This window comes from Hakea prostrata, chromosome 11 (assembly GCF_041222555.1).
Source record: "Hakea prostrata isolate BN-2017 chromosome 11, UWA_Hpros_2, whole genome shotgun sequence".
NCBI lineage: Eukaryota > Viridiplantae > Streptophyta > Magnoliopsida > Proteales > Proteaceae > Hakea > Hakea prostrata.
In genome coordinates this window covers 10,182,963-10,210,707 of record NC_142610.1, presented here as the reverse complement: position 1 = coordinate 10,210,707, position 27,745 = coordinate 10,182,963, and the positions used below count along the sequence as shown (strand labels likewise).

Sequence of the window (27,745 nt, the reverse complement as noted above, 5' to 3'; positions counted from 1 at the left end):
TTAAATTTGGTCTCTTGGGCATAATGCTAAAATAATCTAATATCTTTAAATAAGATTATAATAGTTTGGGTATTTCAATACTTCAATTTGATTAGTGGGCTAATGGGTCACTAACGAGTTAAACCGAATGTTCCAATTAGATTTCAAAAAGTTTACATCCCTAGTTCCCTACCACAAAAGCAACTTTACCATAAAAGAATTTAGCAGGCATCTTTGTAGTAGCACAGTATTTTGATTGCTTGGGTAGCTCAGCAACAATTCTTGAGTTCCAAGCTATTAGAGATGCCTTACTTCTTGGGCGGACTTTGGGAGTTTCCAATCTCCAAGTAAATTCAGATTTTCTGCCAGCAATTTTGGCACTTCAAGGTGTTCATAGTTCCTTATATTGGATTTGTTATAGTTTAATTTTTGAGATTTGTGACTCTGCCTAGAGTTTAACTATATTCATTTTAATTTCATCAACAGGTCCTGTAATAAGTGTACTAATTTCCTTGTTAATGGAGTCCGTCGTTTTCCTTTTTCTAGATCAGGGTGGAATGTCTCACCTATTTTCATGATTGATCAGTCATTGTTATTGTTCAGGTTTTTCTGTCCGCAGGCTTTTCATATAATAATTTACGTCGAAAGAATTCAAATTCTCTCCACCTAAGCAAGCCGTCCCCCATCCTACCATCTTCATAATTAAGCTAACAATGGCCCATTTGTGTATCATGGGCAGCTCATATGTGAAGGTAAGAGGATGGGTGGACGGACTGCTTGGGTGAAGAGGTTTAGGACTCATGCGGAAAACCTTTTAGTCGGCTGTACGCCCAAAATATTTGACCGTTTACTTGTTCAAAAACACCGTGTCCACCCTTTCCCATTTGCGCTGCAGCTGTGCTGGAAACTTCTTTGCCACCTCAACACGGTGCTCTGTCTCCATTTTTCCTCAGAACGTCTGCTAACCGTTCAACCACTCTCTTTTCCGTTTCTTCTTTTTCTTTCGAACCCAACAACCAGAGATTCCTTTTCTTCCTCCAAAGCAACTTCTCTCTCATTTCACATTTCAGATCTTAGGGTTTCCCCCAACAATCTTTCTCTTCAGGTGAAGGCGAGCTTCTTCCTATGCTTGCCTGAACCATGCCCAATTTCTCTCTCCTCTCCTTCTGCTTTCTCTTCTCTCTTCTTTCCCTCTACCTCGTTCCCATTGTCTCTCAATCCGATTCATCATCAATTCTTCGCTTGCCTTCTGAAAACCCTGTTGATCTGTGTGCGGAAACGACGCAGCCATCCACCTGCCCTGTCAATTGCTTTCGAACTGATCCCGTCTGTGGCGTCGATGGAATCACCTACTGGTGTGGTTGCGCAGATGCTATGTGCGCCGGTACTCGGGTTGCAAAATTAGGGTTTTGCGATGTCGGTAATGGCGGTAGCGGTCCTGTCTCTGGACAGGCTCTTCTTTTGGTTCACATCGTGTGGCTCATCGTTCTAGGGTTTTCGGTCCTGCTCGGCATCTTCTGATTTGAGATAATTGAGAAATTAATGTACGCTTTTCTTTATATGATTCTCTTATCTTTAATGTTCCATATATTCTTTTCTGGGTTTGGATCAGAGCCCTGTAATTTCTTTCTCCCATTGCTGTGTGTATGAGATAATTCTTTTTTTTTTATTGAAACTTCGGCTATTGTTTTGCACATAATGTTCTGTATAAAAGACATCTGATTCTTTTTTCAGCCTTCTTCTGTGGTGGATTTCTTTTCTGTTTATAGAAATGTTGTCTTTGACACAATTGTAATTGCTTCCAGCAGTCCCTTAAGACAATTTGGCCTGAATGTCGAACTTTATATGGCTGAGGAAGTGATGCTTGGAGGAGGGAGCTTCATGGCAATTAGAAGTATAAGATACTCTTTGTTTTTTTGGTAAACATAAGATAGCCTTTGTTGATGAAATATGAATTCAGTGCTTCAAAAAATCGATATGGGTTTGTGCATACTTAGACTTTTATGATAATAGAATGAGGCTGACTGGCCATTCAAATTGGTTGTGTAGCTCAGTAGAGAGCTGGCTAATTACCCAACCTGATAAAAAGTGTTTGTGTGCAAAATTCACTGAACATCCTCATCCCTTCCATGATATATTCTTATCTTGTCACATTGTGTAGTGTAGGCTTGCTGACATTAGTGCAGACCGGCTTAGATATGTGCACCTGGATAAACAATCATTGTTATGCTGGTTTGGTGTCTCCCTCCTAATTTTGGAATCCAACATGTGGAATTCTGAAGACTCACAATTGATCATTGAAAGTAGAATAAAGTTCCAGATGAATATTCTGTAAATATTGGTGGTGAATAACAGAAATCTTCCTTTCAGTGAATGCATGTCTTCAGAGTTTTTGTGGTGAATCTATTAATGGTTTATATGTTGCCAGTTTTTGAGAAAATTTGCATTTTGCATTTGAATTTTTATCCAAATGGAAAATTGAGAGGTGTCTATACGGCTGGTGAAAGCTTGACTCATGTGATTGTTTTCTGCCTGAAGTTTGAAGAGAGCTCTATCAATCAGTCTTCCAGGCATTTTGCTGAAGTTGTTTTCTGTACAGACTTCTTTTTTATCCCAAAACACTTTGTTCTTGGTTTAATTGCATTAACCCAAATTTTTTTTTTGCTGTTGTGTTTTACAACGCTGACATTGGAGTCGGATAGTTTTTCTTAGCTAAATTCATATTGCAGTCACTCCTCTGCTTACTTGATTTTGACATGAACAAGTGAAAACTCAACTAGGTGATTCTAGTATTGACCAATTTCACTAAAGCTAAATCCACTTCATGCTCATGTTGGATATGCAAGTTCATGTATGATTAAACCAGCTTTATGGTGCATATACCTTCATTTATTGGATTCATCACCGTCTGAAATTTATAGACCAAAATTTAAAATCTAGGGCCAACCATAAGTTTCTCTGTTTCATTGCTTTTTCTCTTGGACAAGGTGGTGCTACCGTCTGGGTGCTATTATTGCAACGATCTAGGGCGATGAGCTTTCAGATTGTTCACCTTGTAAAAGATCAAACAAGTATTGGTTTGTAGGAAGACGAACATGTTTAGTTGAAGTTGGTAATGGCTACTGTTACTCTTCAAATTGAGTCCTGAAGAGTTTTCTACTAATTTTCAACATTGGTTGGGTATGTCTTTTTAGCCAATGACATCCTTTATGAGAATTTGGGTTTCTTCTGTTGCTTGTTTCGTCAATATATTCATCCATTGTGTCATATCAGATCCAATGAAAATGGTTGCAATTTATACAGGAAAAAAAAAGATTTTATTGTTAAACTAGCAGGCATCAATGAGATATACATACCTGCAGCATTCCTTGTTCTTGGTTCAGTAATCTAAAATGTTTAATCGATTCTGGCATATCACATTCAAAGAGAATGCTGAGGGGAAAAAAAATGTGATTCTATTGTTAAACAATCCAGGCATGAATGAGGTATTCCTAAAGCATACCCTGTTTTTTGTTTTCCGATCTAGCATGGTTATACTTCTTCAGGTAGTCTTTTGGATATGGTCATGCATAAATTCCATCTGTATATAGCAGAAAAACTAGCAAACGCCATCTATTGACCAGAAACTTCTTGTTGGTTTTCATTGTCCAGGAGCAGATTCTAGCTCTGTTGTTCCTGTAATCTGTATGTGATTTTGTTAAGAGTTCAGAACATGGGATACAGAAAGACACAATGATTTCACCAGATGAGTAGTGAATTCAAACTGCAGTGAGCATTTGTCTATTTGGTTTTTTCTTTTTCTTTTCTGTCAAATTACCTCTTTCCTTTGTTCTTCCTCTTCTTCTTTTTCTTCTTTTTCTTCTTTTTCTTGTTCTTCCTTCTTCTTCTTTGGATTTGAGTACAGGTTAAATTGGTTGATAAGAAAAAGAAAGAATTACACGTCAAAGTATAAAATCTTCCAAAAAAACTACAAATCAAGTCTCCTGATCAAAATGAATTTGATCATGTTTGCTTGCATCTACTAAGATGAAATTTTGATTTTTGCACGGTGACCAAGTCTGAGTATTGCATTTTCCACTTTCACCAATTCCTCATGAGCTGCAAAATGACCATTAACAAGGTCACCTTGCAGCTTCCTTAATATTGTACCTTCCTTGTAATCGACCTACGTTGGGCATTGCCTTCAACCCTAACCTTGGAAGCAAGGTGTAAAGTATCTCACGATACCTCACGATACCATACAATACTGACCGATACGTATCCATATTTGACCCAACCAATACGATACATTTTGATACGTGTCTATCCATATTTGACCCAACCAATACGATACATTTTGATACGTGTCTCCATTGAATTACACTAAAATACATTAATCAATGTGATACAATATTCGATACAGGACGATGTGTCTCTTAAAATCACCTGACCGATACGATTTTCGTTACCGATACTTTAAACCTTGCCTGGAAGGGCTATAACATACTCTTTTCAATGCAAGTAGCAACCCTTGAGAGTGAAGGAGCAACCTCACAAGACCTAACCATGCCCTTTTGTTTGGTTTGGTAGATCTTCCACCAACTCATGATCATCATTATCTATTAGGAATGGACCACCTTTCACACCTCCATTCAATGATATGGCATTTTGAAATTTAAATACTTCATTTTGAGAGCCCACTTCATTTCTAACTCGCACGTCTTCCTTCCACAGATGTCAAATCCTTCATCTTGAGAGTTCGCTACATTTCCAACTCTCACACATCCCCATCTACCAAATTATCTTTTTGAATTTCAAACCCTTTTCCTCCAGAATTCACTAACATTTCCAATTTTCGCAGGGTTCATTAACGATTCAGAGTAGGTGACAGACACCTTAGCCTTGTCCACTGAATTTTTGAATTCAACCCAACATTTTAATAATTTGAACTCACCGCTAGATCAACTCTCCATCGTGGGCTTGGGACTAATCCGATGGCTTCTGAACTAGAAAAGATTGAGAAATTATAGGAGTTTCAACCGATGGAGATTCTATCGTTCATAGAGTCCCTTCCAAACTCAACTCTCCATTATCATTTGAACCTTCCTCGCCATCCATACCACTGTGTTTCATTGACTTTTTAAATTCAAAATTTAAAAAAGTTTGAACTCAGCTCTTGATCAAATTCTCCACTGTGGATTGAGCTGAAAAAAACTAAGAAATTATAGGAGTTTCAAATGATTGAGATTCTATTCCCCTCCAAACCCAACTCTCTCTTATTGCTTGAACTTTGCTCTCCATTTCACACCACAATATTCCACCACCACCACTGGCAGTGCCACCACCTTCTCCTTTGCTGCTTGGTTAAAAACAGCTTCCTTTTTAGCCCTATGTTGTGCCACCGTATACCCAAAGCATTTACAATACACACATTTCTATCCCCTTCCTCATACAAAACCTTTTGGATAAAGCTGAAGACTTTGGATGTACCCAATTCACATCCAATTTAAGTTCAACAAGAACATAAGCAATGGCTACCCTGTTTGGTCCTCCAATTCGGAGTTGCAAACACCTTATGCCAATACTCTAATAGTAGTTCTGCAAAATGAAGACCAGCTTGTAGATGGATGAGCCATATTCACATTAAAATCTAGCTGCCACAGTTGAAACTAAATAGTTTGCGATCCCGCCTTTAAAGGGCAACGCCTCCAAACATAAGTCATATCACCTTTATTTCCAAGCTTAAAATATAACAAAGCCCCTACTGTTCTAGTGAAGAACATCAGGAGTACAAATCTTCTGTCGTTGTCGAACCTCTCAAATTTGAAACAAATTATGCTACTTCTCATACGCAAACTAAGGAATTCTAAACGTTCGAAATTTCCTTGCATGAATCGGCTCAGGGAGACAGTCCAAATAAATTGCAAACACTCTACTCAGCACACCAGTACAGGACTTCATTACCACTGCATCCTCACCTGGCCGAATAACCTCTTGCCCAGCTGTTGATTAAAACCTTGCTCTAAGTCTGGGAACTCTTTAAAATCTGGCAGCAAAATGGAACCAATATGATCACTTTTTTTTTTTTTTTCAATATAAACTAAAACCATAAATGCATTTGGGTAATCTGGGTTGGATGTGAGGTCAGCAGAGCTGTACAATATTATAAGATTTTCATGGTTTGTAATTCGAAAATTGCATGGAAGCTGTACAATTAATGCGCAGTACCTGCAGCGAACGGTTGATATCGAGATCTGGACCGATATGCGCAGCACTGAAGTCGAACTCTTGTAATTCAATTTCTATCATTCCCTACAATTAGTTGTTAGGATTGACAACTGGTTTTATAATATTTGACAATCACTAATAAAACCCAGATTAAGGAATAACTTTAGTATCTCTTAATAGTTGCTCTCTTCTTTCCTCACGGCAGGTGATTACAATATTATAGACACTGATGACCAACCTCAAAAACAGAAAGTTGGAAGAGACGACTAGTGTTCTGTAGTCTTGAATTTTGAGAGTTTGGATTTCCTTCTTGTTTGAAAAGGCTGTGAACAGCTCAAAAGGAATCTCCTTATCATTTGATCTCTCGTTTGAACCTGTTTCTTTGGTGTTTAACGAAAGAATTGAAAATAGATAACCTCATGCATTCATAAAAAAACAGACTTGACCAAATTTGTTGTTATATTTACTAATAGATCAAATTATCATAAAACTAGTCTTTTAAGAAAACTTGTAAGTATTGAGATGTTGCATGCATCTTGATCATAAATGAGTCTTTCGTCTTGTTCAAGTTTCTAATAAGATCAAGTCTCAGGGTATTTGGGACCATGTGTTGATGAAGTAATTTGCAATGTTTGTTGATTACACAGATTGTAATTTGTAAAACCTGTTACGCAACACCCAACATTTGGTTAAAATTTAATATCAAAAGAAAGAAAGAAAAAAAAAAAAGTTACAATTTCTTAACCCAAAAAGAATAAATTGGATCAAATTTAATAATACATCAGAAAAGATAAAGATGTTACTTCTATATTTGCTCAATACCATTTAATAATAGTAAGAAAAAAAAAAAATCAAAGTAAATAAGAAACCTCATGTTTTTGTGCACTCATGTAGTGCCTGTTCCATCTCATCTTCCTTGGGATGTAGAAATGTTATTATCAAATTATGTGAAATGCTTAAACACTCTCTCTTTCTAAATTCAATATGTTTATAATATATTTGTTAGGATTTCTCTGTTGACCTGCTATACAATGCAATCTTGAACCTTCTTGGCAAATCTTTCTTAAGAATCCAAAAGAATAATCGAACTTGATCTTAACACCATTGATTAGTCTTTGTAAGCAAAAAGACATTAAAACTTAGAATCAACCAATTGTACCTAAGAGACTAATACATCAAGATCCATATATTAGGAGCAAACCCTAAAAAATAAGGAAATGGGCATGTAAGCATTTGCTAGTGTCCATTTAGGTAGATTTCCACCATTTTAGCTTGTATAGCTTACAAAGCTTAGTACGAAAATTAATATTTTAATAATTTAGTGAAAAAGAATAATCTTTAAAATCTATAATAAAAATGCACTTACCAAATTAATTTTCTCCAATATCTTAGTCATTCCATTTGAGAGTTTGTTATCATAATTGATTTCTTTCCATATCACAGTCCATACAATTATGTTGAAAAAGAGAAAATGAAAAGCTCGTAGTGAATGTCTTGGGCTTGTGCAGTTATAATCCTCTTTCATGTATACAATATGTGGTGAGTTTCTATATCAATTATTCATAACTAGGGCGTGTGTATTACTTGCTCCTTTAACAACACTTGTCTAGGTAGCCCTTACCTTGTTTCTTTGGTAGTAAATGGTCCTCAATGGTATCATGTGATGATGGGTACTTAGTCTATTTGACTGGATGTGGAGCTAGGATTCAATATATATATATGTAGATTTTCGGGGAGGAATAATGAGAGCCTAGATCACTTCTTCGTCGAAGGAACATTAATGACACTGATTATCATAGGGATATATTTGAAAATAACAGTGATTTAACTGTTTGCAGTGATAAATTTGACAAATATATCTTATAAAAATCCAATTTTAAGGTCTCTATGCTTTTTAACATAAAGTGGGAGTATCAGTACTTTAAGGCCTCCATTTTGAGGTGTCAGTGCAATTTGCTCAAAAATTTAATCACAACTCTTTGATGTGACTTAAAAATGGATTTCAACCATTTGATGTGATATGAGACACACTTCAATGGATGGTCCATTTATGCTTAGATAATTTCATAATTTCTAAATTGTCATTAATCTATTATGACTTCACGGTGTTGCCTTTAGTAAAATAGAATCATGAATTTCATCATCTTTCTTCCTCCTTGAGTTCCTTCTCATTCTTACACAGTTACACTCATTATTTTTTATTATAAGATATTATGTAATACAACTATCGTTTTTTCTAACCAATTAATTGTTCTAATAGAAAGGAATGTATGTGCCTGTCAATTTGGCATTGTTTTGAGGTGTCTATATTTTTTTCCAATTATCTTGGGATGTCTCTGAAATTTCTTAAATAAAAAATAAAGATACTCCAAGCTTCTTGCACAAACACAATGATGCACCACAAACTCAAATGGATGACCTTGAAAAATTCTTGATTGAGCTTTAACAACCAACCATCTAAGTTTCTCCTCTGCAAGTACCCGATTGGGCGAATATCCTGCTTAGAAATCAAGCTTTAAAAGAGAGTTCTCAAGCTCCAAGAAATTTATTTTCCTCACGCCATTAAAATCTTTGCACAGTTAAAAATGTATTTATCAAGGGATAGAAGTTAAAAACCTGGGTTTGGAAGAAAAAGAGAATCCCATTAAGAAATTGTCCAAAAACCCAAATTTTAAAGAAAACCATCCATCTGATGGGTTGTCAAATTTTAATAAAATAATTTATTATGAAAAGCATGTTTCCATTGGTAAAGTAGGAGTTCTTCCCCTCCTTAAGCAATTTTTATTTTTTTTAAAAATTAAATGTAAATGGCTTATGTATTAGAATTTGTGCAAAGGATGTAGAAGCATCAAATGGAAGACATGCATACTAGAGATAATTACTAATGTCTACTTAGTATTATAGATTACTTAGTATCTTATCTATCTGAAATCGGCTGAAATTGTTGACATTTTTGTATTTTTCAAAATCCCAAAAGAAGAGACATTGAGGTTTGTTATTAATTATTCAGATCGGACTCTTTGAAATCCAAATTTCTAGAATACAACGTGAAATCCAAATTTCAAGAATATAAGGCGAAACTGTTATTCCATATGGTTGTTCTAGGGTCCCATACACCATCATAGTAGAACGAGAAAGTTCCAAGTAGTAGATCTACAATCGAAGCACGTGCGGGATTGCTGCACTTCAACTGAAGATTGAACCGGATTCAGAACATGAGTCACAACTAGGTCACGATGTTAAAAAATGACGACGCCATTGTGTTTATTCCAAATGTGCCAAAGAAGTTAAGTCCAAAGGGGGTCGAACTCCTTTCCTTTGGCATTGGGTATCATCTTATGCTCTTGGAGTATGATACAATGTTGTAAAGAGGAGATGCCGTAAGCAAAGAAATCGAGATGTAGTGGGGAGTGCCTCCCAATAGTAGTAGCATGATGGCAATATAGAAGTGTAGAATAGCCAAGTTGTTGGGATGAATGTAATACCGACAGTGCCTTACATTCATGGTATTACATTTTTTACTGTTTCCTGTAGAAAGGAAGATGGGGAAAGCAAAAGGCAACAGATTAATCGGATAGATAAAAGAAAAAACAAAAGTTTTGTAAACAATGATATTAAAAAAAAAAAAAAAAATAAGACAAGATGCAACATTTGATTATATTCTAACAATGCAATATTCTAGATCCAAAATATTAAAGCCAAATCTGACATTAAAGGATGCATTTACGATACTCAAGTCTCATGGCAAAGACTAATGTATTAATTAAATGATAAAGTGAAGATAATGCAACCATAAGAAAACTGATTCAATATTGTGACCCTAAAAGTTAAGGTCCAGATATTACAGTGTGGCTCTACTCAAGAAAATCCCTAACAGGAGAAGAAATTTGGACCCGTTGATAGTGGGAAACTCAATTTTTCAGGACCCATGGTTAAAGGAGATCAAATACAAGAAGAAAAAAAAGAAGCCCTAGATTGTATGGGAATCCCAGACCTGTTGATGGCTTATGGCTGGAAGCCAAATTCCTTATGTGAGAGAAACTCCTTGACCAATTATTGTATAACTCTAGGTCTTGATTTCTCATGTATTGTGATCACATCTGAACTTTCTAGAGAACTAACCACAAAAATGAAGATTCTTCTTTGATAACTTAGCAGAAGATCTAGAATCTAGGTTTCCATCCTATGGATGTTTCCTCCATTTAACTTCTTATAAAAATCTAATATAAAAGTTTATATTTTAATAATTTAATGATAAAAAATAAAAAATAAAAAAATTGTAGAGTCTATGATAAATATACTCTTACCGAATTAGTTTTCTCCAATATCTTAGTGTTTGCACTTCAATGTTTCTTGTCATAATTGGTTGATTCTCATATTACACTACACATTCATATTAAATTGAAAAATAAAACCGCATAAATTTGTATAGTACTGAATGTTTTGGGTTTGTGCAATTATAACCATATTTCATGCATAATGCATGCTGACTTTCTTCTCATAACCAAGGCATGTGTATTAATTACTCTTTCAACAACACTTGGCTGGTTGGCTTTCATTTTTTCTTTTCTTTTCTTTTCTTTTTAAGGGGTTAGAAAAGGGTTAATGCGTGACCCACACATGAAATCAAAATTACAAAGTTCTTGAAGCCATGGGATAGAAATAGGCAAAAGATTTCCGCACACTATAGACACACCATTCCTAACCACCTCCAATGGGTCAGTTCCCACTCACAACAAGTCGTTGAGTCCTTCAATGCTTTGATGAGGCAAGGGCCTCTCCTTGGGCTTTCACCTTGTTAATAAAAATTAGTATCATGTGACCGATACCCAATCTATATTTGACTTATATTAGTACATACTTTTTTTAATACTAGTAATGACGCACAAGCATATGCATGTGTGATGTGCCCCTTTTTATAGAATGTGTGATACGTGGAATTTAAAATTTTATATTTTTCATTTGAATTAAGTTTCTTCGTAAACATAAGTTTGCACATAGGTTTATCTCAGCTTGAGTGTTCACGACGAAGAAGGCACGTTTAACAACAGATTCATTAAGAGGTTGCCCTTCAATTAAGACGAACCTGAGAGGCTTAGTAGATTTGTTCCATACATTCACACCATCATCCCCTGGACCCAATACCAGGATATGATGAGCACTCACTGATGCTGAACCCAATGTCCCAAAGACACCCTCTCCTTCAATCACATACACAAAGGAGTTCCAAGATACTGGAATATTTTGGTAGCATTTAGCTTCAGGTTTCAAGTATGAAATCAAGATACATTGCTGGAGTTCTGGTAAATACTACAGACTGGATTCCCATGGCTTCTCCTGCTATCACCCTGACTTCAACTCCATCTTTCTCAGCCCTCTTGATATGCAGGCTCAACCTTGTTGGTTGGTGTCCAAATTTCCATCAGGAAAGTATAAGATAAAGTTTTTGCTCCATGACATATAGAAAAAGAAAGCTGATTAAGTCCTAGTATTTTAGACAGCAGATGGCAAGCAGGACAAGAGATTGCTAATTAATTATCAAAGCTTATATGTAGAATGAAATTCTGCTTGATTTAAAAGATGTAACATCAGCAGAGATCTTGAGAGAAGGGTCATTTAGTTCTTGGTCCTCATGCTCTTTATTATCCACGTCTTTCATTTTCTTTGCTAAAATTGGGTCACATTCACTTGGTAATGGTCCATCATCAAATCCCTCTGATCCATTTTTCATATTACGAGCATCCTCATGCCCTTCAAGGCTTTTGATCTCTCTCACTTCATGTATTTTCTTTCTGAAGACATGTTGCCAAATATTTCTAAGTTCTTTCATCCATATAAGCTTAAGAAGATAATCACAAGTGCCATGTTGAACACGAGAAAAAAAAAAGTACCATGTTGAACACAAGAGGACAGAAAACAAATGGTTTTCCAAGTCTATCAATGGTAAAGAAGGCTTCCCACCAAGATCTTCCAGCAGAACTCCTTGGATCCCATTCGCAATTTAAGAGTTCCCTTTTGGTGTTTTCTTTTGTTGTGATGCTTTTAAAGGGATGTGGGATTAATTATCAAAGACATGGGGATGTTTACCTGATTGTCAAGTCTGGGAACTCTTTAATATCTAGCAGCAAAATGGAACCAATATGATCATTTTTTTTTTCCAATATAAATTTATATATCTTATATGTCTTCACTAAAACCATAAATGTATGGGTAATCTGGGTTGGATGTGAGGTCAGTAGAGCTGTACAATATTATGAGATTTTCAGGGTTTGTAATTTGAAAATTGCTTGGGTGCAGCTGTAGCGAACGGTTGAGATCGAGATCTGGACCGTTATGCGTAGCACTGAAGTCGAACTCTTGTAATTCGAATTCTATCATTCCCTATAATTAGTTGTTAGGATTGACAACTGGTTTTATAATATCTGACAATCACTAATAAAACCCAGATTAAGGAATAACTTTAGTATCTCTTAATAGTTGCTCTCCTCTTTTTTCACGGCAGGTGATTACAATATTAAACACTGATGACAAACCCCAAAAACAGAATGTTGGAAGAGACGACTAGTGTTCTGTAGTCTTGAATTTTGAGAGTTTGGATTTCCTTCTTGTTTGAGAAGGCTGTGAACAGCTCAAAAAGAATCTCCTTATCATTTGATCTCTCTCGTTTGAACCTGTTTCTTTGGTGTTTAACGAAAGAATTGAAAATAGATAACCTCATGCATTCATAAAAAAACACACTTAACCAAATTTGTTGTTATATTTATTAATAGATCAAAATTATCATAAACTAGTCTTTTAAGATTTTAATAGCAGTAAGGATTTCAGCATATTAAAGAAGTTCTGAATCCTTCGGTTGTATTAATCGGTTTTTGTAAATAAAAGGTTGGTTTAAACTTGTGACTTACCCTTTTGTAAATCCATGACATAAACCTAAACCAAATAATGGATTTAGTCACTTAAGTGGGTGGCTATTTTATAGAGAGAAAACTTGTAAGTAAATGTGATGTATTATGCATCTTGATTATAAATGAGTCTTTCGTCTTGTTCAAGTTTCTAATAAAATAAAGCATTAGGGTATTTAACATCATGTGTTGATGAAGTAGTTTGCGATGTTTGTTGATTACACAGATTGGAATTTGTGAAACCTGTTTTGCATCACTCAACATTTGGTTAAAATTTAATATCAAAAGAAAAAAAAAAATTGGTTAAAATTTCTTAACCCATAAAGAAAAAAATTGGTTAAAATTTAATCATACATCGGCAAAGATAAGATGTTACTTCTATATTTGCTCAATACCAGTTAATAATAATAGTAAAGAAAAGAAAAATCAAGATCAAGAATAAGAAACCTCACCTTTTTTTCACTCATGTAGTGTCTGTTCTATCTCTATTCTTCCTTGGGATGTAGAAATGTTATTATCAAATTATGTCAAATGCTTAATACACTCTCTCTTTCTATATTTGATCTGTCTATGATATATTTGTGAGAATTTCCCAGTTGACCTGCTATACAATGAGATCTTGACCTTTCTTGGCAAATCTTTCTTAAGATTTCAAAAGAATAATCGAACATGATCTTGACGCCATTAATTAGCATTTTAGTCTTTGTCAGTGAAAACACATTAAAACTTAGAATCAACCAAATGTACCTAAGAGACTAATACATCAAGATCCATAGGTATTAGGAGCAAACCCTAAAAAATAAGGAAATAGGAATGTAGGTATTTGCTAGTATCCATTTAGGTAGATTTCCACCATTTTAGCTTGTAGAGCTTACAAAGCTTAATATGAAAATCAATATTTTAATAATTTAGTACAAAAATAAATCTTCAAAATCTATAATAAAAATGCATTTACCAAATTAATTTTCTCCAATATCTTAGTCATTGCATTTGAGAGTTTGTTATCATAATTGATTTCTTCTTCATTTCACATTGCATACAATTATGTTGAAAAAGATAAACAGAAAAGCTCTTATAGTGAATGTGCTTGTGTAGTTATAACCATATTCATGCATACAATATGTGGTGAGTTTCTATGTCAATTATTCATAACTAGGGCATGTGTATCACTTGCTCCTTTAACAGCACTTGTCCAGTTGGCCCTCACCTTTGTTTTTTTAGTAATGAATGGCCCTCAACTTGATATATTGGTATCCTCTGATGATGGGTACCTAGTCTTTTTGGCCAAATTGCCAACCCAGGATTTAATATTTTTTTGCCCGGGGATAATCTGTGTTCGACCCAGGTCGTACACCTAGCTATGGTGAGTGAGTCTTCCAACGGGGATTTTCTGCATCCACAAGGTTTCGATACTGGAACCTTGCTTAAGTGGACTAAGCTGCTTACCACTTGGACCAACCCTCGTTGGTGATGGGTACCAACCCTCGTTGGTGATGGGTACCTACTCTATTTGACCAAATGTGGAGCAAGGATTCAATATTTTTTTTCCCGGGGGTGACGCATTTTCACTATATATATTGTGTAGGCCATATGGAGCCCACTAGGATCTCACTTCTGAATTATTTTTTTATATTCAAACATGGTCCACACATTTTATAGAGCCCACACGTTAAAAATATAGATAAATTATTAATATGATATTTTTATCATCACAAAATATAAGTAAATTAAAACATGAGATCCCTAACAAAAAAAATATATGTTATAAAATAATTCTTTTAAGTTTTAATGAATGTTTTCTTTTATATAAAAAAATTACAAAATAAAAATTACCCAAAAAAAGAGAGAAAAGAACATGATTTCATTAGTGAAATACTAGATGTAAATTAAATGAATCATAGTAGTTAGTTAACTTACAAGTTATATATATATATATATATATATATATATATATAGCTCATTCACAATATAAAATTAAATAATTTACAATTTCAACCATTTGATGTAATGTGGGACTCATGTCAATGGATGGTCAATTTCCTTGTAGGAGGGTGGGGGGGGAGAGATCTGTTTTTCATCCTAAGAAAAAGTGACTTAAAATAAAAGGGCAAATTTCAAGGACATCCCAAGCTTTTGGGAAAAAAATAGATACTCCAAAACTATGTACCCCCAAAATGTGTCTTAAATTTGCACAATAGTAGACTCGGTAAGGGCCTGTTTGGTTACATGAATCCAGAGATTTCAAATCTCTGGATTCATGAATTTGAGAATTATACCTGTTTGGTTGTAAAAATCTCTAGATTCATGAAATCAAGAGATTCACCTTTTTACACTAAAATCGTGGATCTGTAGATTTATAGGTAAGGAGTGAAATCCAGAGATTTCAAAAAAGCTATACATTTGCACGTTCACAAAAATCACATCAATCAAAATTTTTTTAGGATGAATCTATAGATTTGATTCCACAACCAAACATTTAATTTTATAAATTATAATTCCATAGATTTGAAATCTCTAGACTCATGTAACCAAACAGGCCCTAAGAAAATTATGTTAGATTATGCTTAAATAATTTCATAATTTCTAAATTATTCTTAATCTATTATAACTTTACCGTGTTGCCTTTAGTAACCTAGAATCCTGAATTTCATCTTCTTTCTTCTTCCGTGAATTTCTTGTTGTTCTTCCACTCATTATTTTTTATTAGAAGATATAACATAATACAACTATCATTTTTTCTAACCAATTAACTGTTCTAATAGAAATGCACATGAATGTCAATTTGGCATTGTTTTGAAGTGTCTATATTTTTTTCAATTATCTTGAGATGTTTTTGAAAATTTTAAATAAAAAAATAAAGATATTCCAAACCTCTTGCACAAATACCGTGGTGCACCACAAACTCAAGACGGATGACCTTGAAAAGTTCTAATAGAAATGCACATGAATGCACAATCTCCAAGTACCCGATTGGGCGAATGCCCTACTTAGAAATCAAGCTTTTAAAGAGAGTTCTCAAGTTCCAGGAATTTTTTCCTCATGCAGTTGAAAATGTATTTATCAAGGGTTAGAAGTTAGGTTTTGAGGAAAAAAGAATCCCATTACAGAAGAGTCTAGATCATCACCCCGTCAGGAGCACCCGATGACTTTACCACCACAAATTACACGAGGGTCCACAGGAGTTGGGTGATGGAAAAAAGATTGGCAAGCGATCATTGCGCTTCCATTAGGCGCTCTTGGCTAGCAGTGAAAACAAGCAGTCCAGGCAAGCAAGCAAGATGGTGTGCCTTATTTGATGTCTGCTCGTTCTCCCCTCTTCAATTCCCAATGAACAACATGATCTTAGACATAATATTTGTTCAATTTGGTCATCTGAAACTTAGTTAACTCTCTTATCTTTATGGTCCTACTGATACCTAATTGATAACGAATCTGAATGGCTTTTTTAAGTCCAATTCCATCCATTTTTGTTGAGGCAATTCTTACTTGTTCATCAGGAACTGATCTAGCTCCTGAGATATATGACATTCTTGATCCTTCCTTTTACGTCTCTTCTCGGCTGGAACCATAAATGGGTTGTCTCCTCTAGGGATGGGGGTAGGCCCAGCCCAAGCTTGTGTGGTGTTGGTTGTTGTACATGACCTCATACTCACCATTCAGTTTTTAAACATTTAATGAGGGTAGGAAAGTTGGGAACTTGGGTATGTGTCCCGTCAATTAAATAGCAAACATAGTGGTTTATGATCGAAATGAATTACTCGGTGAAATTTCGGTGAATTTCGCTAGGTTTGCCTATTTCTTCAGGTGCTAAACGACGAAATTTATCAAAATTTCGCATCTTGCTGCAACCTCAAAGGCAGATAATCTACAATTGAAGCAAGCCTCGATGGCTGCACTCCAACTGAAGATTGAACTGGATTTAGAGCACGAGTCACAACTAGGTCACGATGTTAAAAGATGATGCCATTGTGTTGCTTCCAAATGTGTCAAACAAGTTGAGTCCAAAGGGGTCGAACTCCCTTCCTTCGGTATTGGGTATCATCTTATGCTCGAAGAGTATATGATACAATGTTGCAAGCAGAGGTGCCGTAAGTGGAGACATCAAGATGTAGTGGGGAGTGCCTCCAAATAGTAGCAGCATGATGGCAATATAGAAGTGCATGAAAGCTAGAATGTTGGGATGAATGTAATACCCACAGTGCCTTACATTCATGGTATTACATTTTTTACTGTTTCCTATAGGAAGGGATGGGGAAAGCAAAAGGTAACAAATTATTGGGATAGATAAAAGAAAAAAACAAAAGTTTCGTAAATAAATGATAAAAAATAAAATTAAAAGAAAAAAGCAAAGACATAAGAAGACAAGATTCAATATTTTATTATATTCTACCAATGCAATATTCTAATATTCTTGATCCAAAAGATTAAAGCCAGATCTGACATTAAAGGATGCAACCATAAGAAAAAGATAAAGTGAAGCTAATGTATTAATTAAATGATAAAGTGAAAATAATGCAACCATAAGAAAAAGATTCAAGTATTGTGGCTCTAAAAGTTAAGCTGCGTTTGTTTGTTGGGATAAAGGTGGGTGAGAAAATTCTTAAAAAAAATGTAGATTTTTTATTTTTTCCTTAAATCTCAAAATGGTAGATTGTTTGGTTGCTTGAGATGGGAAAGTGAGAGACTGTCTGGTGATGTGGTAGCCCAACTTTCTCACCCAAGTTATTTTAAAACCCCACATATTTTGTGGAACTTATAATGGAAAAGTTAAGAAAAGTAAAAAGTGGGACCCACCACTATTACTTTTCCAAAATCATTTCCTTTCATTTCTTTCTCCCTCACCTCATTACACATGGGATTCACATATTTTTTTCTCACCTTTTTTTTTTTCTCGCCCCATTTTTGCAAAGTGGCTCTACTCAAGAAAATCCCTAACAAGAGGAGAAATTTTGGATCCATTGACAATGAGAAACTCAAATTTTCAGGACCCATGGTTAAAGGAGATCGAAAACAAGAAGATAAAAAGAAGAAGCCCTAAATTGTATGGGAACCCTAGACCTGTTGATGGCTGGAAGCAAAATTCCTCATGTGAGAGAAACTCCTTGATAAATTCTTGTGTAACTCTAGGTCTTGATTTCTCATGTATTGTGATCACATCTGAACTTTCTAGAGAACTAACGACAAAAATGAAGATTCTTCTCTAGTAACTTAGAAGATCTAGAATCTAGGTTTCCATCCTATGGATGTTTCCTCCATTTAGCTTTTTACAAAAATCTAATATAAAAGTTTATATTTTAATAATTTAATGATAAAAAAAAATAAAAATTGTAGAGTATATGATAAATATACTCATACGGCATTAGTTTTCTCCAATATCTTAGTGTTTGCACTTCAAGGTTTCTTGTCATAATTGGTTGATTCTCATATTACACTACACATTCATATTAAATTTAAAAATTAACCGCAGAAATTTGTATTGTACTGAATGTTTTGGGTTTTTGCAATTATAACCATATTTCATGCATAATGCATGCTAACTTTCTTCTCATAACCAAGGCATGTGTATTAATTACTCTTTCAACAACACTTGGCTGGCGCTTAGGAGTGGTAGGATGGAGCACCGGACTATGTATTGACGGACATATACAATCCGTCAATTTTGGAAGCGGGAAGGCAAGGGGAATTTTGGAGATTCTGCTGAATGGATTGCAAATAGGGATGAAGAAAGGAGCAGCAACAAGGATCACAATTCATGAAATATAGACAAACAACACACTTGTAGCAGCTCTACTACCATCGCCATCAAAGATAACATGGCCTCTTGGGGAACTTGCCACGTTATTAGAACTGGCACACTTAACAAAACTCGTGAAATTTGAGATCTTTCTGAATCCGGTGCTTTAGATGTATTTTGAAAATTATGCCAATATAGCGGCCACTCAAAGGGATAACTGTAATAGAACAATAGTTAACGTTTGTAACTGCAATTAGCCTTACTTAATGAAGTTTTTCTCTCTTATCAAAAAAAAAAAAAAAAAAAAAAAAAAAAAAAACCTGGCCAGTTGGCTTTCACCTCTAACTTTTCTTCTTTTTTTAAGGGTTAGAAAAGAGTCTATATATTAATGGGTGACCCGTACATGAAATCAAAATTACAAAGTTCTTAAGCCATGGGATACAAATAGGCAAAAGATTTCCGCACACTACAGACACACCATTCCTAACCACCTCTGATGAGTCAGTTCCCACTCAGAACGAGTCGTTGATTCCTTCAATGCTTCGACCAGGCAAGGGCCTCTCCTTGGGCTTTCACCTTGTTAATAAAAATTGGTATCAAGTGATGGGTACCTAATCTACATTTGACTTATATTAGTACATATATTATTTTTAATATATATATATCATACTATTTTATAAAAGATTGTACATCTCTTTCGTGACAAATCTTTTTCTTGACTATTGTATCCTTAATTTTTGTTTAAATATATGACATATTTTTTGTATTAGTTTTTTTTTTTTTTATTCTTTTGTCTCACAAACATATAGGTACCATTTATATTTATATTTTTTTTTCAAATTTATAAAATCAAAATAGAAAAGAGATCTTTTCAAATAATTTTAGAATATATTACAAATTACAAGTTAGGAATTAGGAAAGTAAAAAAAGAAAGTTCTTCTATACTTTTCTCTTTGTAAACATCATCAATGATATTTTGATTTTATAAAAATTATAGAATCCAATATGAAAAGGAAACTAACAAATTTTATATAAATTATGGTTGAAAAACTTGTTGAGGAATTTGCAAATACGCTTGAAAGTTTGTTCTCACAATACTTTTCAGAGTTGAAACATACCAAAGGTATTTTCTTTAAGGTATTTAGAAATCTTGATTTGTGCAATACAAGTTCTACAGTGTCTTCACCCCAAGATTAGCCAGTCCAAACTTTTAAGGTTGCACTCTAGAAAGGTTACTTATGTGTAATCAGATTATGTTCACCGCTTAACAGAATAACAACAGGGAGAGAGAGAGAGAGAGAGAGAGAGAGAGAGAGAGAGAGAGAGAGAGAGAGAGAGAGAGAGAGAGAGAGAGAGAGAGAGAGAGAGAGAGAGAGAGAGAGAGAGAGAGAGAGAGAGAGAGAGAGAGAGAGAGAGAGAGAGAGAGAGAGAGAGAGAGAGAGAGAGAGAGAGGAGGAGGAGGAGGAGGAGGAGGAGGAGGAGGAAGAGTAAAATCTGTACTTAGAATGATCGAAAATGAATTTATATAGAGCCCCAAAGATTAGTCAGCCCAAACTTTTTTAGGGGTTAGAAAAGAGTCTATATAAATACTTGTTTTTATGAAAAATAATTGGGACAATTGATGCCATATCCAAAAGTTGGTAAATTGTACTAAAATAAATAAAAATAAAAAAAATGCTCCACGTCTCTTGCACAAATACAATGCTACACCAAAATTCAAAATGGAAGTTGGAAAGTTTGGATTTTTATTTGCAGCTGGCTGCTGCCGATCGTGCTGTATAAGAAAATCATTGCTTCATAACAATTCCTCTTCTTCATTTCTTTTGAAGTTTGACAGCTCATTGGCTGGAAGGAATGTATTAAGTGAGGGCTTGATTTGGAAGGTGGAGAATGGTTTGGCAACAAATACATATACAGATCTATTGATTCTATTATTGTCTTCTCATTATATATCTAGCCCTGTGATTCCAAATGTGCCTACTTAGTGAATGATTTAATCTTGTGGAACATAAAACAATGGAATGTCCCTTTGTTCGGGTCTATGTTTTCTTGTCAAGAGGTAATAGCAATACAAGATATCCATATTATCTCTTTAGATATAGAGGACAAACGTTAATGCAGGGTTGGTAGAGTGGTAAGATTTGCAAGCCTAGGAGAAACACTACATTACATGTTGGGCAAAATCTGCTAGCTCTCAATAAAAAATCGATTTGGTTGGAAGGAAACCTTAGTATTCATGTGAATACATCTTGGAATTCAACAACTCATAAGAATGTACAGAGCATGTTTAATATAAGATCTTGGTAGACGTTTCATGTGACCCAACAACATAAAACACTCTTCATGAGTGTACCAACTCTATATTTCTAGAGTTTTGAAAGCTAAGTTCAATAATTTCCATCTGCATTTTATAATAGTACAAGTGAAAGAATGTACCTCCAAACGAAGAAGAGATGCTCCCATAAAGTGAGAGACACATCTAAGAATAATTTTCCACTCTTGAATTTTACCATCATTATTTTTATGTTAATTAAAATGTTATTTTTCTTCCTTTTTCTTTCCTACCAAAGATACCTCAGGTCCTCTCAAGCCAATTTTGTCTCTTTTCATGGGTTTAGGTGAGGATCCTTACAAGAGAAACGTGTCCATTCATTCAACTTTGCTGATATGTAAACGGGAAGGTTGGAAAGAGATGGGTGAGAACTATTATATAAATCATCGTTAGGCTAACCTCGATGGGTGGCTCAGTTGGTAAAAAAAAACGCTTTCATATAGGAAGTCAAAATTCGTATTGCCTCAGGGTCAGAGGCAAAGCCCTTCATATTATTATATAAAGTTCCCCCGAGCGCGTGGTCGGGCGATCAAGAAAAGTTTTATCGTGAAAACTATCGGACAAAATGAACATATGGTGACACAATTGTCATTGTCAATTGGACCAATGAATTGAACCAACTTTATTGCCAACAATGCTATTCCACAACAATTTGTAGAAACCTGTCGGACAAAATGAAAATATGGCGACACAAATTGCGTTGGGTGGGGAAATATCAATATTTGGTGATGGTTTATGGCAGCTGTCCCTGTCAAGGTTAATGCATATTTTTGGCGACAATACCATATAATCGTTGGAGAAAATGGTCTTCGACACTACTATGATTTTTTTTTGTTGTAGTGAGGGAATCAAATGTGAAAGTTTGAACAAGAGAATTCTAGTAAATATAACATAAATATCGGAGAATTGTAGAAATTTATAAAAGAAATAAATAGAACTTTGCTAACATGTATGATGGATGCAACAAGATTTCCAAACCAGTGGAGATGCTCTCTACCTAACCTATTCTTCCACTTATCGACCACATTTACATGAATGTGAGGCCTACACTCAGAGGTCAGCCCGTGTCAAATAAAACAATGAGGATCTACACTTATATATAAGTATAAATATATGAATGGACGAGATGATCCAAACTCTTAACAAACTAGTCTATTTTTTTGTTTTGTTTTTTCGGGTAGGATATCAAATCATGAAATCATGATCCATGATCGTTACGTGGCGGACCATTTTCCGTTAGTGGAGAACAACTTTTTGCGACGGTTTTGGAGCCACATAATAGTGGGAGTGCGTCAACATGTAAATAAATAAATATTAAAAAAATAAAAATTTTAGTCAACCCCATGTGGACCCTACCGGTTAAATCTATGTAGACCCCACCTGCTACTGTATGGTTGGAAACCGTTGGGGGAGCATCTAGGCCTCCCCTGACGGAGAGCTGATCTGGACTCGATTGTTATAGCCGGTTCGGACATTTATATGTAAGGGCGAGTGCAGCAGAAAGTGGCACTTTTCAAACTTCGAAGGTGAAAATTCCAAGCTCCTCAGACAGCCCTAATGGCGATCTGTAACCCATCTCGAGCTTCCATTTCTCCTCCGACCTTGAACCCTTTCCTTTCCAAACCCAGTAGCTCTTCTTCCTTAGCCTTTCGGTTCCAGAGCTTCAGATGCAACAGCACTCTTCTCTTCAAAACCCTCGAAGCCGAACCAGAACCAGTCCTCACATCCGTCAAAACCTTTGCACCTGCAACAATTGCTAATCTCGGCCCGGGCTTCGACTTCCTTGGCGCCGCGGTCGATGGAGTAGGAGATTTCGTTTCTCTAGTGGTGGATCCTGATGTTCGTCCAGGTGAGATCTCAATTTCATCAATTAATGGCGTCGGGGACAGTTCCTCTAGACTCAGCAAAGACCCTCTTTTGAATTGTGCTGGACTCGGGGCGATGTCTGCCATGAAAATGCTTGGCATACGATCGGTTGGTCTGTCGCTCTCTTTAGATAAAGGATTACCACTAGGAAGCGGTCTCGGGTCTAGCGCTGCAAGTGCCGCCGCCGCCGTTGTGGCTGTTAATGAGATTTTTGGCCGGAAACTGTCGACCTCGGATCTCGTTGTTGCAGGGCTGGAATCAGAGGCTAAGGTTTCAGGTTACCATGCTGATAACATAGCACCAGCTATTATGGGTGGGTTTGTGTTGATCCGCTGTTACGAGCCACTTGATTTGATCCGATTGAATTTTCCGATCGAAAAGGAGCTGTTTTTCGTTCTCGTCACTCCAGAGTTCGAAGCTCCGACGAAGAAGATGAGAGCTGCCTTGCCATTAGAGATTGAAATGTCGCATCATATATGGAATTCTAGCCAAGCAGGGGCTCTGGTGGCTTCTGTTTTGCAGGGGGATTTGAGATTACTGGGGTCGTCATTGTCCTCGGATAAGATCGTAGAGCCGAAACGAGCGCCCCTGATTCCTGGAATGGAATCTGTAAAGAAGGCGGCAATCAAAGCAGGAGCTTTCGGCTGTACAATTAGTGGCGCGGGTCCTACGGCAGTTGCAGTTACGGATAATGAGGAAAAGGGTAAAGAGATTGGATATCATATGGTAGAAGCTTTCATTAAAGATGGAGGTTTGAAGGCGTCTTCTATGGTTCGTAGACTTGATCGGGTAGGTGCCAGGATTGTTAGCAACTGAGTTAGATGAAGAACTAGGTAAATCTGGTTTTTGGAGTTCGTTCCTATTCTTCATTTTCTAGGAGAAAGGGAGCTTCTGAAACCTCTGGGGTTCTGGGGTTTTCAATAATAGAGATTAGATAGAATATCAAAAGGTGGTCGGGTCTTTGTTCTGCGCTCAAATTTTTCTAAATACATCATGTAAGTCCTTTCATTTCAGTCGTTCTCTTCTTCTGCATTATGGGTGGGGATGGGGGTAGTTGAATTTTTATATTCATTTTTCAGTCGCACCTATGGGTTACACTTTCGACCGTAAAAACATTTGCTATAGATGATTGAGTAGGACTGTTAATTGTAAAATCTGTAAGTGCGTTTAGCTAAAATATAAGCTGGCTATATAATGAGGATTTCAAAATAATAATAATAATAATAGTAGTAGTAGTAATAATAATAATAATGATGATGTTGAGGTTTTTTCAGTGCAGAGGAAAATCTTATTGAAGTATCCCAGGAAGGTGGTCATCCGATCCACAAAATATCCCGAATTGCATTTCGAACTTAGAGCTAAATGAACCCTTAAATAACTTGTTAGGCTTCAGCTTGGAGAGCAGTAAATCCATGGATCATGTTCTATTGAATCTAAGCATTGATGATAATCAGAGCTTGAAATATAATCAATCAAAATGATAGGATGACTACTTTCTGAAGAACAACTACAGTGAACTTGTTCACATTCAGCCTTGCTGTTGTATTGTTCTTAGTGCTACAGTCACAGCAATGAGGAATTTGAGCCCCCCCCCCCCCCCCCCCAAAAAAAAAAAATCAGAGGAGATAGAAGTGGAAAACCTATATGAAACAAAGCCTAACTGTTGGAATACATCCATTATTATTATTTATTATCTGATTGACCATGTTTTAAACCTCCTAGAGAAGTCACAAAGAGCATCCACAGGACTTTGGATAAGGTTGCTAAAGTAGGAGCTGCAAAAATGATAGTTTAATTGAGACTGGTATCACCTGGTAATCAATCAAGCTGAATACTTGCTAATGAGTCTGTCTATACTTTGATATTCCTATATTGAAACATACTCAAATAAATTAAAGCATTGGATTTCATCTGGAGTATTACAAAATTTATGGACACCCAACTCACTTTTCTTTTCATACTGCAAGCTCACCAAAGGATTCCAATGAGTCCCCTCTAAACATATACAACACTGATGGTTGGGGGGTGGGGGTGGGTTTAAATCGAACTGAAATCATCCCTGTTAATATGATATTGGGAATTGAAACATATTTAAAAGGAAAGAAAGAAAAAAGAAAGGGTCAACATTGGAGTGAAGGGGCCAATTTTGCCAATAACTTTTCTGTTCAGTTTGCTTACCTGAGTGATGCCTCAAAGTAATCCTCTCAAAATGATCTGTACATCAATGGCAGTCCTGAATTACATTTGGATTAAATGAGTGTTGGAATTACCTCTCAATGAGTACTGAATCTTGTAGAGAATCCTGGGATGGTTCTTTTGAAGTTTGATGCAGACTGCCTAGAGCATCTGTATTAGCAGTTTAGATCTGTAAATCATCGACTTCATTGAGGGGCAAAAGGTTTTCTGGCTGGTGGACCAGCTAACTGTGTTTTACCTTCTAAATGGAATTAGAAAATCCTATCCATTCATTATGTTACCACCTTATGCCTGATTTCTCCAATATGCGTGCTCATCTAATATGGATTTTTTTCAACCTTTCCCGTTTATACTAGACTTCTCCCAACTCTGACCATCTTGCTTAGAGTGCTCTCTTTCCCCTTGCTTAGTTCCTCTCATATAAAAAAAAGAACTTGCAGCTTTTTTTTTCTTTTTATTTATTTATAACAAAGAGATGTTCTTTTCTTCTCCATCAATATTGGAGGTACCCTACTCCAGTGAGGGATTGAATTGGGTTTTGAGCTCCCCCCCCCCCCCCCCCCTTTATGTTAACCACTAAATTAACATAATAAACAAGGAAGCAAAGAGTTTATCATTAACTTTTTTATATTTTCAACATTTTTTGATATGGATCTTGTGCTGAAACTAGGAGCTACCACTAGACAGCCCCTGTTAGTGCTGCTAACAGTATTTTTGGTCTTCTTTCTTCTTTTTTTGTTTTGTTTCGCTTCGTTTTGCTTTTTTTTTTCTTCCCCTCATTGGTAGGGGGTTGGGGAAAGGCAGGAGTAATTGTTTGTTTTCATTGTTTCTGTTACATGGCAAGTATTAGATGACAGTACATAATTTCACTTTTGTCTATCCTAAAAATTGTAAAGCATCACCACCGTGGTAGCAGTTCATGTACAGAGGGAGTCATTATTGGACAACAAAGTCTTGTAGAGGGATGAGCGGAGGTTTCAAGGTTAAAAACCCTTGAATCATTGCATGCTTAACTTCTTGATCCTCTCTGGGTCTCTTGATGCTATTAGATCAATAATCTTTCAGTTTTCCCAGGTCAGTGGCTCTTGGAACTCTAAATTTCAATTATTTCAGTTTTATCTCTCCAAGCATGTCTATTTGGTTGTGGTATATTGATTATGCCTTGTGAGGTAGAAGAACCCTCATCCCCATGTGCTTTCTCTTGTCTTTTCTACCATGGATCTTTGTGAACTTTGTATTGGTGCTCTGTTATTTGCTTCTTAAGTAAGTGCCTTCTGCTATTCTATTATCATCACTGTGCTTTCATTCAATGAACTTGAAGTTCTTAATACTTGGTTTTTCATGTTTGTTGTGGCTGTGCCATGGCTCTGTGATTGAGAGCTATGAGAGAGTGATTCTCCTGAGTGCCTATTTGATAGGCCTTTTCTCTTTCTTTGGAAACCACACTTCAGCTGGGTGGATGATTTGGTAGGTTTTTCACGGATTAGGATGTGTTCTTATTTGGTGATTTAGGGCATTGCCAGTTCAGTTTCTCCCTTTGCTGCGCAAGGCTTATGTTGTTCGCATTCATGGGCTTCCCTCGGTATTCTATATGTTGGGAGTTCCAGGTGAATATTACAGCATTGTTACTCTTGGTTGAAAACTGCATTCTCTTTGCTGGTTATTTCAACTCCTATTTGTGAACATGTTGTGGTTCTTTATTTCATGACGAATCCCAATCCTCTTCCCTTGCTTCAGTCACCCCCAGTGTCCCCTTAGATCCAGTTTTCCTTGCTTCAGCTGAGATTTTAGCTTCCAAGTTCTCCTCCAAGTTGGATGTTCCAGGTAGGGAGCATTCTCAGTTTCTGACCTAAAGCTACATCATCTGGAGGACCAGCTCAGATACACGATTATTGGTTGGGTCAGTGACCATGTTGCTGTAAACCTTTATGATCTCCACAATGTTTATAGCAAGGCTGGGTAACATCTTTCTGTGAAGATAGAGTAGATCCATCTGGTGACGATGCTCCAGATTGCGTTATTGTTTAGCTTGCGACAGCAGGGATATGATGCAGTACTGTTTTCCAACCCTGGACGTACAAAGGCCATCTGATAGTCCTTCAACTTTGGAATACTGTTGTTGCTCTGGACAAAGTTCTCTTTCCTTAAGAAATATCTAATGGATTCAGGTTCTGAAGCTTTCTTGGCTGTTCCATGATTATGAGATTCTGGCAGTGGAGTTTACAGAGGCTAGTTGTTGGTAGGTCATTGAATGTTTGTCTGGCATGGTGACATCAAATTTATCTCTTGCAGCGAGGGTGACTGTTCCACCCATGGTGGGATTACATCAATTGCTCAGGTGTAGCTTGGATCACAGAACACCATCCCAGCTAATCTGGCCTATGAATTTATGAATTTCGACCAGAACTTAGTGTCCAAACTGTATTTACATATGTCACTAGGGTATTGATGTTCTTTTAAGCCTTCTGAGGCTTATCGAAAACTTGCTGCTTCTAAGATGGAATATAAGGAATTGGCACTACTTCCTGA

General features: G+C 36.1%; 2 protein-coding genes across 2 annotated transcripts; both read left to right on the top strand.

The window, feature by feature from the left end:
* The first annotated feature begins 877 nt into the window (after positions 1–877).
* LOC149000025 (uncharacterized) lies at positions 878–3,407 on the top strand. Its single transcript, XM_089141063.1, has one exon. The coding sequence runs from the start codon at positions 1,120–1,122 to the stop codon at positions 1,498–1,500; it is 381 nt and encodes a 126-aa protein (XP_088997189.1). The 5' UTR covers positions 878–1,119; the 3' UTR covers positions 1,501–3,407.
* Positions 3,408–22,638: 19,231 nt separating this feature from the next.
* On the top strand, positions 22,639–24,609 carry HSK (homoserine kinase). The gene has a single exon (XM_089140919.1). The coding sequence runs from the start codon at positions 22,712–22,714 to the stop codon at positions 23,834–23,836; it is 1,125 nt and encodes a 374-aa protein (XP_088997045.1). The 5' UTR covers positions 22,639–22,711; the 3' UTR covers positions 23,837–24,609.
* The last annotated feature ends 3,136 nt before the right edge of the window (positions 24,610–27,745 follow it).